At 43.0% G+C, this 16,542-nt stretch overlaps 1 protein-coding gene across 2 annotated transcripts; it reads left to right on the top strand.

The window, feature by feature from the left end:
* The first annotated feature begins 8,780 nt into the window (after nucleotides 1-8,780).
* Nucleotides 8,781-16,299, top strand: LOC119260599 (chondroitin sulfate proteoglycan 4-like). 2 transcript variants are annotated; one of them, XR_005128758.2, is made up of 3 exons: nucleotides 8,781-9,157; nucleotides 9,569-9,730; nucleotides 14,814-16,299. XR_005128758.2 is itself a non-coding variant. In XM_037529577.2 (3 exons), the coding sequence occupies exons 2-3, from the start codon at nucleotides 9,702-9,704 to the stop codon at nucleotides 11,087-11,089; spliced, it is 945 nt and encodes a 314-aa protein (XP_037385474.1). In that variant the 5' UTR covers nucleotides 8,781-9,157; nucleotides 9,569-9,701; the 3' UTR covers nucleotides 11,090-13,183. The 2 variants fall into 2 exon arrangements, 1 of the variants encoding a protein (XP_037385474.1); XM_037529577.2 differs by lacking the exon at nucleotides 14,814-16,299 and adding an exon at nucleotides 10,174-13,183.
* Nucleotides 16,300-16,542: the final 243 nt, after the last annotated feature.

The following is a 16,542-nucleotide window of genomic DNA, read 5'->3' on the forward strand; positions in this document are numbered from 1 at the left end:
AGACAAGGAGACTGAATTGGGACAATTGAGAGATTTGCCCAAGGTCACTGGCTAGTATCAGAGCCTGGATCTGCACTTGGATTTCTCAAGGCACCAGGTTTGCTTTCTTAACCAGAGTTGACAGATGAGTAGGGTAATACTGGTGACAGTGTAGGGTCTCTGGGAAATCCTGTTCTACTCTGCTCACGCTTTTAAATTTCTGTGGATACCAGGGTCTACCAGGAAAAATTCTGCATGATGGTATCAGCCTGAGCTGAATTGTCTTTTTAGCCCCAGGCAGACTTTTATCTTAAAATCCAAAACCGGCCTTTTTGGTAGGAAGAAGCCAGCCTGGGGTGGGGCCAACTTCTGTGCCTTTTAACTCATTCTTTTGCTTAGAATTTGAATTTTAAAATGACAAAGCTGGAAGGACTGTAGAGATTTGGTACAATTTCCATGTTTTAAGAAGGTAGAAACTAGGCCCAGTTTGTGTTTAGTTTATGCTGAGCTGTAAGTGGTAAGAGCAGCACAGTGACTGAGAGTAGCAAGTTTGTTCAGAGCCTGGAAAATTGATCCTTTTTATGCCTATACCTTTTTTAGAGGCTCATCAGTTCAACTGATTGCTCATTTCTTGCTTGTCATTCATACAACACCGATAAATTACACTTAGCTTTGAGGGTGGGGAGGTAAAGAGGGGAGAAGACACAAAGGAACCAGAATATGTAGATGAGTGAGGGAGGCCAGTGGTAGAAGTCCCCTAGCCCAGATTGCTTTATGGGTTCTCATGAGAGTCCTGGGAACCTTTAGCCATGCTCAAGCAACCGTGAAATCCTATTCTAATTTAGTTTGGAGCCCAAGAACCCAGAGAGGAGGGTAGAGTTGTATAAAATGAGGGGTTTGGGCTCATGCATATTGGCACAAACAACTGCAGATCTTGGCGGGACCTCTGCTCTTTTGTGTGGAGTTAATGCTGGGGCTTCAAAAAACCTTTACAACAAACATGTGAGGTAGAAACTATCATTGTGGCCATTCTGCAGGCAAGAAACAGTGTGGTAGATCCATATCAAGGCTAAGGGGCTTGTTTTGGTTAAGACAGATACAAGGCCAGTGGCTACGTTCTTAACCATGACATTGTTGCTTCTAGACCAAAAGGCCTTAGAAGCTCCTTTTGTAACAGGGTGGTCCCCAGGAAAGGGGGAGGATCCCTGCCCCACCCAAGGGAGGGTGGAGCTGAGCAGGAAGAGGAGAAGCTGCAGAAGAGACTGAGGAAGGAAGCAGGATGGAGCAAGGAGACCTGGAGGAGGCGCATGGAGCCTAGAGACACGTGAAGAAACTGCGCTTGTCTTTTGGTCGTGGACTGGGTGACACAGATGTGGGTGAGACCTGTGGGGAGGTGACCATGGCAGCTTTTATCTTGATGTTGATTTTGCTCTTTTCCTTCCGGGCTTGTCCGGTTGTTTGTGACCCTTTTCTGTGGGTCCCCACTGGAAGATGCTTTAGACTTGTGGCAGGCTTTGGGGCCTTGCTCTGGGCCAATCCCATTTGGATGGACTTTTACCCACGAGGGGACGGGTAACTTTGGGTGCTTCATTTAGAAACTAGACTCTTTGCCTTACCTGTATTGTTTCCTAGTTTTATTAAAGTTCCTTCCCATTAAAGTCTCCTATGTTTTGTGTTGATGCGGCGGATGGCAGAACCCATTTAGAATAGGCAGGTTTGCGGGGTTTGGGCTGCCCCTCTCCCTGTCCTATAACACTTTCAGCTCCAATATATTTTGGTTTTGTGATTATCTGAATATTGAGACATGGTGCACCCAAGTACCCACATTAATGACAGGTTACTTTCATGGGTAACTAGAGCCTAATCCTCTAGGAGATTATTTAGAACTCCCTTCAGAGTTGTCCCACCTCAGAACTAGGAAGTTTGAATATTTAACCACCAAGTCCTTCTGTCATTGGCTAAGGGCTGCTCTGTGAGCATTCACTTCTGACCTGCCTTGGTCATCCATGGACAAGTATCTATGTTTAGAGTAAGCCCCCTCAGAGAGCAGTAGGTGCCTGCAGGACAAAGTGAGCAGCCCATAGGCAATCACAAGTGCCAAGGGCGTCTGAACTGGGGATGGGTGTCCTTGATAGTCATCCTAAGACTCAACTCAGGGCTTGCAAAGTTATAGTTTACAAAACATAAATGGGTGACATATAGTATATTATATGGGAGACATATAGTATATTATATCCTGCGTGGCGCATTGTACCTGGAACATAAATGAGACATATAGTGTGCTTGGATTAAAGTTGATTTAAGTTCTTTTGTTTATAAGCAATGGACCCCAATCTGAGCTAGTTTAGTGAGGTTAATAGGCGACTTCACAGACTCATGTAACCAAATCCCTGAAAAGATAAGGAATGATGGAGCTGGTCCATACTGCAAATTGTTATGTCTATTTGCATCACATTGTGCAATCTGCCGAACAGCAATGTTGCAAGCAACACAGTGGGAAACAGCCCAGAAAGCTGATCTAGAAGACCCAAATACATTTTACATGAAGACTCACATTTTGGTGGAGACTTTCCTCTCTATGAGCATGTGCCAAACTTCAGGAGACGAGAATTACTGCACAAGACTTTGGACCTCGCTTAGTTCCTCTGTCAGTTGTTGCAAAAATTCAGTGAAATAGTTTGAGGCAAACTATTTGTCCTTTAAGATAAACAAAAGTAAGTGTCACATTTGAGAAGGAATGATTATATTGCCTTCTCTCTTCCCATTCTTAGTCATTAGTCTGATTTGCTGATGCACCTGATACAGGATGGGATAAAGCAATAAGCAAAATAAAACCTCCACCCGCCATAATTTATTCTAGTTAAGGGAACCAGCAGCTTCAAGGCCATTTTAGAGTCCTACCTGTTCCAAGAATCTTTCCTCCTACCAACTCCTCCAGCTTGTGTTCCTCACTCTTCATTTGCCATTCCTGCCTAAACTCAGTCACAGATCTTGGCCGGGTGGAGAAGGAGAGGCCCTTCCCTCTGCCCTCCAGCCCACGCGCTAGGCCTTGGGGCCTCCACACTAGCCTGGTTTCACCTTCAGCTGGCAGAAAAGGCCTTATCCGGCTGTGGATCCTAAAGTAAGGCAGAGCTGAAGGGGCACAATAACTTCGGGTTACAAAAGACTCTCCCCGCCCAGGTTCAGCCCCTAGTGTGGTTGGGGGCGGGGCCCCCTGCGGGTTTCAGGTCCCGGGCGCTGGCGGGGAGGGGCAGGCACAGGTAGCCTGGGCTCCTCCTGCCGGGCAGTGAAGTCCCCGTGGCGCTGGCTGCTGCGGCAGGATGAGGAGGCTCCGGGCGCTGCGCCTCGTCCTGCAGGCCGCCTGCCTAGGCCTCTGCAGGGCCCTCAGAGGTACGCGCCCCCCAGTACTCTCCAATCCCGGTCCCTGGCCAGCCACGCGTGGAGCGCCCAGGAGAGGAGGTCTAAGAGGGTGTTCAGGGGGGAGAGCGTGAGCTGGGGGCGGGGAGGGGGCATTGAGGCAGGAAACTGTCTCGGTGACCCCCTACTTTAACATTAAGGCGGGGTATTCCTGTGCTGGGCGGCTGGGGGTGGGGACTCCTGGGCCCTGCGCTTTGGCTTCTCCGCTTCTTGGAACTTCTTACTGCCAGCCCTAGCGGCCCCGGCGCCTCCAGTCCCCATCAGTTGGGGGAGCCACGTCGGGGGGGGGGGGTGGGGGGGGTGGGGGGGCCTGTTCCTGGCTTCTGCATGGTCTTCCCAGCGGATTTGGTTTCCAAGCTAGACTCCTAGCTGCACTCCGAGAGCAGTTCTTGCTGCCCTCCCTTCGGGTCCTTTGTAGCTCCTTACTCAATCCCTCTTGAGAGTGACGACCTTAAACTTATCACCGAAATTCTCTGGCCCTTGGCCTGCTGTTTTATAAGCCTCTCATGTCCGTTTAAATCTTCACTGGAAGTGCTTTACATTTCTATGGCTCTTTTCAGAAGTGAAAGATGTCTAATAGAAACATACTTATTAAAACTTGTTCCTTAATTGAGCTGACACTTGAGCCTTCCTGCCCTCTGTGGCTCTTGAAATTTAATTCAGTTCAATAAAAGTCTTCCTTGGCGACGTTTTTAGAGAACACATTCTAAATCAAAACGCTCGTATCTCTTTGTAGTATTTGGATTACATTCTGAGTGCTTATTTATATTAATTTCGACACTCAAATAGTGCTCTTGCTGCCTACATGCCTGATGATTTTATGGGGAGTTTTGGAGTAATGTTTCAGCATGACCTGTTGTGGGACACCTCTCCATAGCCCTGTCTGCCCTGGGCCTGCTTCCAGACCTCCCATTTCTGCTCCCATTCTGCTGTTTGAGGGCCCTGTCTACCCCAGAGCTCTTCACTTTTCTTCTTCTTTCCTGTTCTTTCTCTGCCTCCTCTCTCCCCCTTCCTGCCTGGTGCATTGTATCTGGAACTGGAGGGCTAGGGGTGCAGTGATCATGTCTTTGAGGAGCAAGGTTGAGCTGCAGGCCAGGAAGATCTAAGAGGGCAATGAATGGAGTTGGGTGATGAAGGGCTTCATAGCCAGGGATCCACCTGTTCTGTGTAGGGCAATGAAAAGCCCATGGCTTCAATCTGGAGGCCAGCATGTATTCTCAGGATGAATTTGGGAAAGTTACTTCAAGGCTTGCTTCTATAAAATTGGAAAGACAATAACTTCATCAAAGAGACTTGGGGGAAAAAAACCACTGTGTAAGACCTTCTGGCCATTTGAGAACTACTCAATATATGCTCATTTTCTGCCTTTAAGACTCATCACGCCTTTTCCTCATTTTTTTTTTTTAAGCGATGTGAAATGACTTGGCCAAGATCATTTCCCTTTCCTCATCTTAACCCAATTAACTTGAGTATGAGGCAAAGGTTAATGAGTGACATATCTATTTAGGGATACAGAATGTTGATAGAGGACATGTATTGAATAAAGAATTCCATACCATGTACTTTAACATTTATATTGCCCTTCACCTGGGGCTCTAATTGCATGGAAGATATTAGATACCCAGGTCTTACCAAAAGCTATTTTGGGGGCACTTTGAAGAATATTTTTTTCAGTAGCCAGATGTGTGATCTGAATTTAAGATTCTTCTTTATCTCTGTGGTTGATTCAGGCTGTTTGAAGAATGTAAATGTCAAGGGTTTCCAAAGTCATCTTTTATGGAGAGCCTACTATATGCCGGCACTGCTCTAGGCACTGGAAATTGGGTAGTGATCAAGATTTACAGAGTCTCTGGACCTCAAAATCTTTCCTTCTATTTGGGGTAGGTGGTATTGGAACTACAAAATCATCAAGAAAACAAAGTAACTAGAGAGGCTGATTGGGGCCTTGGAAGGAGTAGCCAGCTGTGTGCATTTGCAAGTGTGCATTTGTGTTTATACATGTGTACACTGATTGAAACTTCAGGGAAAGCCTCAGTAGCCTTTGCCTATAACCATTTGCCCTCTCACCCTTCCTGGCTCTGCAGATTCTCCCCTGGCTGCCCCCTCTTCACACTGCCCAGCCAGGCTGGAACTTTGGTTCCTTGCAGTCACCTCTCTTCTCTCCAGTCTCTCCAAGATTCGTTTTTTCCCCTACCAGGTCTTCCCAAAAGCCATTGCCTTACCTCGAAGCCTCTTGCTCTTCCTTTCTAGATTACTTTGAGCGCTTCTGCTGTGGTCTACACTTAACAATTAATAAGCAACTGTAATTGCTTGATTAGCAGTCTGTCTTGCTCACCATTCATTCTCAAATACCAAACAAAATACTTGGTATATTTGTGGATGAAATAAATGTGCAGAGAATGGGGCATTTGAATCTGCTTAGGAGAGACACTCTATAGTTAATTACCCCCGCTCCCCAAACCATAGCTTCTGCTGTACCAACGTTCAAATATCGCTTGGATGTGCTCTGATAGACTGCAAGTCCCTTTGACTAATTCCCCTACTTCCAGTTCCATGACAGTACCTAGCACATAATAGGTGCTAATAAAGAACCCCCCCCAATGCCCCTCAAACAGATACAAAACCAAAATCAAACAAAAACCCAGAAAGACAGAATTTGGAAGGAAAAGAAACTAGTTCTAAGGTCGATGAAATGAATAAGATAATCACGCTCCTGGGTAGAAATTATAAAATATATGAAAAGTATTTTATCTACTTTACTACTTCATTTTGATTGCCATTCAACCATTTTGCCTTCTATTTAAGCACAAAACCAGGAAGTTGCTCTAATTTTTGTTCAACTTGATTTTCTAACACTTCAAATAGAAATCTCACTTTTTCTTTTACTGCAGGGTGGGACACCTGTCTTTAGGAACAAACTTTACGTTGCTTCTGTTTGCTTTTTATTGTTATTTTGAGGCACCTAGTAGGGGCCACAAAAGTAATGCTTCAGCCTGTCAAACCAGTATTTTAAATCTGCCTCCTTATTTTTTCCCTGGGGGCCATGGAAATTTTGCCACCAGTGGGTCTGGAATTTAGTGCCAGAGAGGTGAAACATGGGAAAAATAGGGATATTGTTTTTATTAATGCTACTTAGTGATTCTCAGCAGATTTTAAGATTTAAAAAACATTTCCTGATTTTGAAAACATAATAAAATCTCTTAGTCTGTCGAAAATTGGAGTAAGGGGATTCAGTAATGGGACGGTCAGAAGGATAAGCTAGGATTAACTACTGGGTTTGAAATTGCTTGTTTCATCTTTCTCACGTTAACTCTGTTGAGTTTAATTATTAATGATTTTTTTAACTAGAGAAAAGGTTGCTTACACATTATCTGAGAAAGCCTGTGCAGATCTTATTCTAGTTTTTGCTAGACCTGACTTATTCAACTATGAAATTAAGGTGTTAGCTTAGGTTGGCTCAATAAATATTTGCTACCTACCTATCTTAGATTGGGGTTCCTAGAGAAAGAGACTTAGGCAGACATTTTTTACACAAATATTAAAACACATTTCTAAAAAACAAAACAAAACACTCACCACCTTCTGTTACAGCCTCTCCATCCTTACTCCCTCCTCTTCTGGTAGCCTCATGTTCTCTCACTAGTGCTTTTCATGACACCCCTAAGGGGAGCTATAGTATAGCTGGAGTCCATTTTCAGCTTGTACGCATATGATGAACTCACCCAGCCAGCAACCAGGCTCAGGTGTTATGCTCCTCCATCAGCTGGCACCATAGTCCACCCCACCCTCCACCCCACCATAGTCCTATGTGTAAGTTGAGGAAAAGGTGCTGGCATAAGAATGTTTGACACGGAGCTTTGGGCACCACTGCATGTAGCTTGCTTGTGCCTCTGGGTCCTGTCATGTCCACCCCAGATATATCACTTCCATCTCTTTACCCTCTTCCTCTATCTGTCATGGCAATTCTGTGATATTTGTCCCATGGAGAGTGGGTCTATGCCTTTTCTGTGCTTCTAGGATCCATTTAGCTATGAGTTCACACTATTTCGGGCATCTTTGCAGTGTGTTATATCCGCCGTCTCTGGAGAGCGCTCCTCTTGTGCCACATGGATTCGGGCAGTTGGACAAAGAGTCCTGGAGTCCTTGGTGGATTTTTCAGGCATTAATCCTCTCTCAGGGAACCAGGCACACCAGGCAGGGAGGCTGGCATGCAAGGAGACAGGCACAGACCAGGTAGGGAGTTGGCTGGAGGCAGGCAGGCCACCCAGCCTCCCAGCCCCCCATGAATCTTTACCTCTTTTTCTGGGCTCTCTGGCGTTCTCTCGTGGTCTTGCCTCTTCTGTAGTCACATGTCCTCCTGTAGCCATCCTTATACCTCTGGCCTCTAGGCTCAGGTGTGCACACTTACGCATGCATGCACACCTATGCTCCAAGTGTTTACAATTAGGCACGCACGCCCCGCGACCACGCTCCCAAGCGCCTTTTGCATTAACACTGTCAAGGCCACAGGTGGTAGCCACAGAAGCTAGTGGCAGAAAAAGCCTGACTAAATCATTTACCCTACAGCTTCCAACTCGATAAAATGTACCTTCCTGCCCCTTTGACCAGTACATTCAATTCTGTGTGTTTTCTTCCAGCCTTTGGCAGGACAGACTGGGGAGGTCTTACAGCTCCTTCGGGACTAGTCCACTACTCCCACATCAAGCCCGAGAAGGGGATCAGGGGATCAGGAGCAGAGATGGGGGTGTATTCTCAGGGATCACATATTGCTTGTGGAAAAAGGCCTCAGTATCTTCTTTAAGTAAGAGAGTAGTGTCAACCCTAAAAGGGGAATAACCACATCTGTAGGTCAAGAGGGTTTAGAGGCGTCTAAGGATCCAAGAAATTAAAATGTCCTCTTTGAACGTCAAGATTCCATTCTTTCTCAGCTAGGGCCTTAGTCTTGTCAACGAAAACCTGTTTTGCTTGGAACTTGAACTTTATTTGGAACAAGACTACTCTGGCCATCAGTGCCCACGTGGGAATTCCTGCTGTAATAAAGAAGACTTTATTTACTATTCTAGATTTCATACTTAGCTTGGAATTGTCGACTAATGCCTCCCAGTTTGTGCTTACCTGTCCCCAAAGCTTCATTCAAGTTTAATAATAGACACCTGATTCTATTTTCCTCTTTTAAAAAAATACGATTTGTCCTATATTTTTCATAGCTTGATATTTCTTATCCAGTTAATGCTTCCTTCCATTGTTAGACCACACAGTTCACCATCAGTGATTAACCCTTTGAAAGGGAAAGAAGCAGCATTGGGTAAATGGAGAAGTAAAGTTGCAATTAAGTATCATGAAAGTCTCAATCTTTTTTGCCACCCCCTTTGAGAATTCTGAAGAGGGATTGACTCTTCAGAGTTGTTCATGTGGTGCAAGAGATCACTGGGCCTTTGCACTCCCATGTCTGATCTGTGGACAGAAGCAGGGATGACCTTGGACAAGGCAGCTTTCATCAATAGGGTCAGTCCCAGAAGGGCGATGTCAATATTAAATGGAATAGTCATTGCATAATACTTTTACTAACCTTTACATCTTTAATTTTTTTTTCATAGCATCTTTTTATGGTGAAAGCTATGAGGAGCTCAGCATCATAGAAGTTTCCTCTGAGTTATCTCTTGAGTTAAGATTTCAAGCCAGCAAATCACAGGGATTACTTTTTCATGCAGCTGGGAAAAATGACTACTGTGTAGTAGAACTTCTATCAGGAAATTTATGGGTATGATTTTTAAAAATCTTTAAGCATTCAATTAGAGAGAAAAACAGTGAGAAAAAGAACAAAATAGTTAAACATTTGAGAATTGTTATTTCACTAGAATAAAATCATGCCATTTATAGGGGCTGGGATCTGCAGTTTTATCAGCATGTCTTAAATGTTCTGACTCAAAAATTTTTAAACTAGCATTCAATATGCAGCCCATAACCTCAATGTGCAATTCATAAATGTGGGAGGTGTCTTCATGTCCAAGTTTTCCTTCCCTCCTTTCCCCCTTCCTCTCTTCTTCTCCTCTCCCCCCAGCATCCTTTCCCCTCCTTTCTTGTCCCCTCCCCTCTCTCTTTGTGAATGGACCCATTTTCTTAACAAAACTTTATGAGATGAGATTGATTAATTATGATTTTTCTCTTTTAGGTGAGAGTGAATTTGGGTACAAGTGAACAGGTTCTTCTTTCTGAGCAAAGACTTCAAGTGGATGACTTGGTTTGGCATTTGGTAGAATTATACCATGTTAAGGGCACTATCTCTCTGATTATTGACAAACATTATGCAACAACTGGACAGATCACTGGTGGGGTAAATATTTTGCATTTTCAACTTAGAATCTACATAGCAGGACATAGAGGACTTGACATGCCTTACTTAGATGGAGAGTTCCCCAATTTCTGGGGCTGTATGGAGGATATAGTATTTAACCAGAGGGAGAACCTTACATCTCTTAGATCTTACCCTGGTTTTAAGAAGGGTAATGCAGTATCACTAGGATGCAATGACCAGTTTTTTGAAGGAGAGGATGAAACCATCAATTTCTTTAGCTCTAGGTCCTAGGTCACTTTCTTAGAATGGAGGGTACAAGGGTATGGGCTTCTGGAATTTGATTTGCAGACTGGAACTCAACAAGCCTTGCTTTTATTTCAGTCAGGTAGAAAAGGAGATTTTGTTGCTTTGGAAATAGATAAAGGCCTACTGAAGACTCATGTAGGAAATAGAAAAAGTAATACTCAGCTTTCTTCTTTTAGAGTTAGTGACAACAAGTGGCATGCTATTCAACTCAAGCTCACTGGAAGGTATCTGGACCTGATGGTAGATAAACAAGGAGTAAGGATGTTGCCACCTTTGCAAAGCAAGCCATTCGTATCTGAAGGCCCCTTCTCTATGGGAGGTGTTGAATGCTGTACTTGGACAGAAGTTAAGAGGTTAAAACTTGCTTCTGTGCCTAAAAAATATCTTCATGGAATCTCTTTCAAAGGGTGCTTAAAAGGCTTGAAAGCAAACTCAAAAAGGAAAGCACTAAAGGATGGCCTTGTTTCTAGAGATATTTCTGCTGGGTGTAAAACGAAGAGTATTGATAACGAAAATCCTTCTACAACAACAAAAAACCTGCTCCAGTCAGAAGTTTCCCTTTCCACTGCTGTCCCTAAGACTGGCAAGCCTTTTGTTCAAGATATGAGTAGCTATTTTTTGGTTCTGAATAACTTGGAGGTCCAGGAAGGTGGGCAAGCCTTACTGGCACAAAGACATATGAAGGTGGATGTGAAACTTAAGATTCTGGGTATCCATCATTCTCAAATACTATGTAAAATAAAAGAAATGCCTGCTCATGGGTACCTTCGATTAGAAGTTCTCCTTGAGCAAGAAATGGAGAAGGCTTTTACTATGTTAGATTTGGGGCAAAGAAAAGTTTGGTATGTCCACAATGGTTCAGAAGAATCTAGGGATTATTTCACATTTGCAGTCTTTTTCAACATCAAGAAGGATATGCTATTAAATCCTCATCATGTTGCACATGTGTTTAACATTATTGTCATCCCAGTAAATGACCTCCCATATCTTAAACTCCCTGCAGGAAACTTGCTTGTCTTGTTTGAGAACTCTAAGAAAAGACTGACTTCCAATACAATACATGAATCTTCCAATACAATACAAGGACCCTGACACAGGTTCCTTGAGTCTTAGTTTTTCAGTTCTTGGCAACTTTAATGCAGATGCTGGGTTTTTAGAAAACATACTTGACCCTGGGCGAGCCATTAATGGTTTTACACATGGGGATTTAAGGAATGGCAACATTTTCTACGTCCACAGGGGTTATTGGAACTCTCGGATTGTCCTGAGAGCCAGCGATGGAGATCTAGTCAGTAATACTGTGGTGTTATGGGTCACAGCTTTCCTTGGGACTTTGAAGTGGCCGATAGACCCAGTGTGACTGTGCAGCAGGGTGGCACAGTGCCAATTACACAGAGTGACTTGTCAGTGGAGGTTAATGGTGAACATCATGAAATGAAGACCTGCTATGTTATCACTCATCCGCCTTAATTTGGCCAGATTCAGCAGTGAGGATCAAGTGAGAAATGGAACAAGTTAATACCTCTTCTCAGCATTCTATTGATTGGGGTCAGATCAGGTACTGCAGTACATTCAAGGAATTGTAGCTTGAAAATGTTACGGATCACTTTACATTTAACGTTATCATAGAAGGAAAAGTCAGCAAAGAGATGATGTTTCTTGTTACTGTACAGTGGCTGAAGTTTACACTTCTGAAAAATGTTCCTCTTGAGATCAGTCACGTAAACAAGTAAGTGTTGAATTCTGATCATTTGCAGTATGTGACAGAGGGTGTGAATGTAGCCGAGAGGGAACTACATTTTAAGTTACTGATCCCACCTAAGAACGGAGAATTGTTCCTTGGCAATGAAGTTCTATAAACAAGCTCAATCTTCAGCCAAAAAAACATTACAGACTCTGAGATAACTTATAAGCCACAAGGGAAGCCCTGGAAAGATGCACAAGATCCATTTGGATTCTTGATGCTTGCAAAACACATTGAATCAAAAGATTATACTTTCAGAATAAACGTCAAAGCAGAAGATATGCACATTATTTTAACTAGCAAAGGGTTATATGTAAAAGAAGGAGAAAGGAAAGTAATTATGAAATCAGAATTATTCGCTCAGACCTCGGACAATCAGCATTTCCAATCTACAATTGTAGAGTCCTCAACACGGGAAGTTGAAACTTCTGAATCTTGCAGATTCTCTGGGAGGACATGACAATATCATTGTATTCACTGATCAAGACATAGTGAGTGAGCTGCTGGTGTACGTCCATGATGACTCTGAGATCAAGTGTGATGACTTCCTCCTTGTGGCCTCCACCATGGGACCAGGCCAAGAGGGAGTGGCCAGTGGTCTTGGCACAGAACAATAGTCTGCAGAAGTCAGTCACCATTTCAGTTGAGTTAAAGAATGATGAGAAACCCATGCGTGTGGTAGATAAGGTTTTCCACGTTGTGTGGAATGGCCAGCGCTTGCTGACCCTGGCAGATCTCTGTTACCACAACCCTGATTCCAATTTTGATGATGGGCAGTTGCTGTATATCTGGTGGGGCATCCTCAGTGGGGATTTGGTTAGAGCCAGTGACCCCAGTCAGAAACTCTACCAGTTCAAGCAAGACGACATGAGGGAAGGATGGGTGCTCTTCAGGCATCGAGGGGCAAACTCGGCCCGCTTTGTGCTGTTTGTCACTGATGGTGTCCACTACACATCATCCCTTCTCGAAGTCAGTGTGGCAGACCCCTGCGTCCACATAGCTAACAATACAAGGCTGCTCGTGCAGAGAGGAAAGGATGGCCACCTCACTGCAGCCAATCTCAGTGTCACCACCAACCAAGATGTCAGAGCGGACCAAGAGATCCAATTCTACATTGTGCAGCCCCCAAAGCATGGCGGGGTGCTGGTCAACACCTCGGTGTCCCACTCATTTTCCCAGCATGACTTGAGGCAAGGGCTTGTGATTTATAGACATGGAGACAGTGGCAACTTTGATGTGTTCACCCTGACAGTGAAAGATGTGCACCTAGAAGTGGACGTCTAGGTGTGAGTATGAGCAGAAAGCCACCAAGGTCACACCCAGGTTCTGCACAGCAAGTCCCTTGTAGTAGAAGGAAAATCAGTGAAACTGAGTAGAGCAAGACTCCAGGTAGGTAGTTGTCCTGGCACCAATCATCCTCACTGTCCCAGAGCCAAGTCAATTAGTTTGCTTCTGAAGGTTACCTTTTTTTTTTAAAGATTTATTTTTATTTATATAAGAACTGGGGTATAGGCCACAGGCATGGGAGAGTGAGAGGATTCACCAGAGACAGAGCAGGGAGCAGAACAGGCAGATGGACTGAAGACACTGCTGAGGGGAACAGCGGGTGAGACAGGAGAGGTCTGCCGCACCATGTGGGTATCTCCCTGTCCGGCTGGGAATTGAACCCATGATGTAGAGGCTGCGGACAGCTTCACAGTGCTGCGTTCAACCTGCTGTGCCACCGGGGAGGCCCTGAAGGTTACCTTGTATGGATGTCTCTCTCCAGCTATTAGGATGACTTTTTGTTTTTTAAGTGTAGGTGCCATTAGGAAGAAAAACTGGAAGGGTGTATGATTTAGATACGACTAAATTTCCTATATTTGGAAATGGAATATAAGTGATAATATAAAACTTTATTTTAAGCTTTGTGTTCATACATTCATGTATGTATGTGCATTTGCTTTAGTGCAGGATGAACTGGAAGTGAGAGGGATGTACATTATAGTAAATTAAGAGATTTTTACTTTTTCCATATTCCATAGCAACTCTGCCAGTGTTCCACTGGATCTGATTTATGTTTGTGATGTGATGAAGCGGGGTATAAAGACTTAGTATAACTTAAACATAAAAACAATTCATAAAGTAGCAGGACACACTATTACATAGCTTATTTCCATAGCTCTGAATTCAGTCCCTTTTTGTTTCTTGAAATTGATGGATTAAAATTGGCTATTCCAGTGGAACACCAGGGTCAGACATCACACCAGAAACTACCTGGTTTTTGGGGGCTTCTACTTGGAAACTCCTAATGGCACAGCCCTGCTGATCAGAGTTAGAAGAGAATGTTCTTTTTAGGGTAGTCCTCTGTGGGTCGCATAGCTGTGATTTATGACAGTTGATTGCAAATGCAAGCCTATTCTGAACCTACCCTCAAGATTGCAAGCAAATTTACTTGTTTGCTAAAAGAGGTGAGCAACATCAAGAAAGGTTGAATTCAAATCAGGAGCAGTTTATAAATGAAATTTGACTGTGAGGCCCATGAGCTTTTCTCAATGCTTTTTCAGTATCTTAGAAAGTTTAAGCTTCACCACAAGGGGGCAGTGACTATAAATCAGTTACAGTGACAGTTTTGAGGTAGATTTTGCAGAATCATTAAGTTAAATATACATTGAGGTTGCTGAGCTAGTTAAAGTAGGAGAGAAAAGTAAACTTTCCTCTAACGTCTTGCAATTTTAGTGACTCAATTTAGGGACTGCTTCTTCTTCCATTATCTTTGATTTCTTCTCCTTATACCATTTTATTTCTTTCACTTCAACTTTCTGAATCTGGGCTTCTTACTGGGCCTTGATTGATGCCTTTTTAACATGTTAGTAGGTATAGCATTGACCATTATTTTTCTTTGCAACCACAGCTGAAATAAAAATATTATAATGGTCACTAGAACAGATCTAGGCTTAAACTGCTTATCACACTTAATTATAATGTAAGCCAATTATGAACAATAGAAAACAATTTGCTTCATCAAGAGTCCTGACTCTACATGTATTAATGTTTTTCTTTTTGTGTTTGTGTTTTGCATTTGAACTCAAGTCTGTGCATGAAGATAATGTTCCTTCAGAGGCAGCTTTTACAGTCAGAACTCTTCCCTGCATGGACACCTGTGTAAATCTTCACCAGAAGATGGCTTGGGTGCAGTTGAAAAGTCCCCCTTGACTTTCATGCAACAGAATATTGATAATGGTAATATCCATTATGTGCAGACAACTCCTGACCAACAACGAGACCATTTTTTATTGGATGTTGTAAATGGCTTCGAAACTGTGAATGTAGTTGAAAACTTGGTAGATATTATCCCTAAGTGGATTCCTCTCGAGGTACAAAATTTCACAGTTCAGGAAGGTGGCTCTAAAGCACTTCTGAGAGACTACCTCAAAATTCCAAGCAAATATTTTGAGGGACTTGACTGTGAATTTGTTCTACTCAAACCACCAAAACACGGTTATGTTGAAAATTCTTATTTTCCAAGAGTATTTACCAGAAAACAGGTAATAACTCTCAGTTAATATATTTGTATATGTTGGATAAGGGAAAACCATTGGCTCTTTATCAATTAGATTTGTGGACTTCCCGGAGTGATGGTATTTGAGAGGGTATATATTCTACCTCTCAATAGATTCTAGAAACTCTTCTACAGTAACCCTATAGCAATTCAGCCATTGCTTAAATATCTCCAGAGATGCAGAACTCCCTACTTACTGAGATGGGCCTATTTAGTTTAAAAACACTCTGTTCTTTGTGTTGAGCTGAAATCTACCATTTGGAAACTGCTGGGTGGTAGCTTTGATAATCCACAGAAGAGATTATATCCTCTTTTCTTTAAATATTACAGAGAAGTTATCAAATTCTCTTGGATTTTATCTTTGTTGGATTCAACATCTATAATTTCTCCAACTTTTACTTATATGCCATGGATTTCTAGCCCCTGCCATCCTGGCTGCTGGGGTCCTAGAGGAAGTCCACGCTGTCACTGTCCCTCCCAAGGCCAACAGAGCAGAGCAGCAGCACTGTTTGCCTCTGGATGTGATTAGAGATAGGTGACCCAACACTTTTTATTTAATTTTAATTTTTATTTTCTGATGTTGTTCATTTTTGTATAATATTTGACTTCCCCTTTCAGGTGTAGTCCCCATTAAACCCCCACTACCACCACACCAGTGAACCATCACCATAGTCCCTTGTGTGCTCCCATCCCCTGTGCTCCCCCAGTCCCCTGCTGTATGTCTCAGATTTACACTTTGCCTGTTAGTTTTTTTTTTTTTCTGAATCCTTCGGTTTCTCTATATTTCTCCTGTAAGTGCAACCATCTGATATTTTTCTTTTTCCTCTGACTTATTTCACTGAGCATTATTCCTTCCAGCCCCATCCATGTTGCTGCAAATGGCATGAGTTTATCTTTTTTGACTGCTGAGTAGTATTCCATTGTGTATGTATATCATATTTTCTTGATCCAGTCATCTGTTTTGGACATTTAGGTTGTTTCCACATCTTAGCTATTGTTAATAGTGCTGAATAAACATAGGAGTGCAGGTTTCATTTCAAATGAATGTTTTTGTATCCTGACCCAACACTTTTTAATATTTTAAGATTTTCTATAAGTTATAGCATTTAATTTCTGGTCAATGGATATCTTTCTCGCTAGATATCTAGGAATAGACAAACCCCCCTTTTAGCTTGTAGGTTAATACCTATTAAATAGTATAATTTGGGAAATACTGGAAGACAACTTCTACTTAAATGCTATGTCCCTAAAACATATTAG

The sequence above is a fragment of the Talpa occidentalis genome, unplaced genomic scaffold (assembly GCF_014898055.3).
Source record: "Talpa occidentalis isolate TD23 unplaced genomic scaffold, MPIMG_talOcc4v2.1 talOcc4.6, whole genome shotgun sequence".
In the NCBI taxonomy this organism is placed as follows: domain Eukaryota; kingdom Metazoa; phylum Chordata; class Mammalia; order Eulipotyphla; family Talpidae; genus Talpa; species Talpa occidentalis.

Coding starts and splice junctions, on each gene's coding strand:
- LOC119260599 (XM_037529577.2), top strand. CDS start 9,702: ATGCAACAACTGGACAGATCACTGGTGGG. Junction 9,731..10,173: donor CTGGACAGATCACTGGTGGG/GTAAATATTTTG, acceptor TTCTTCTTTTAG/AGTTAGTGACAACAAGTGGC.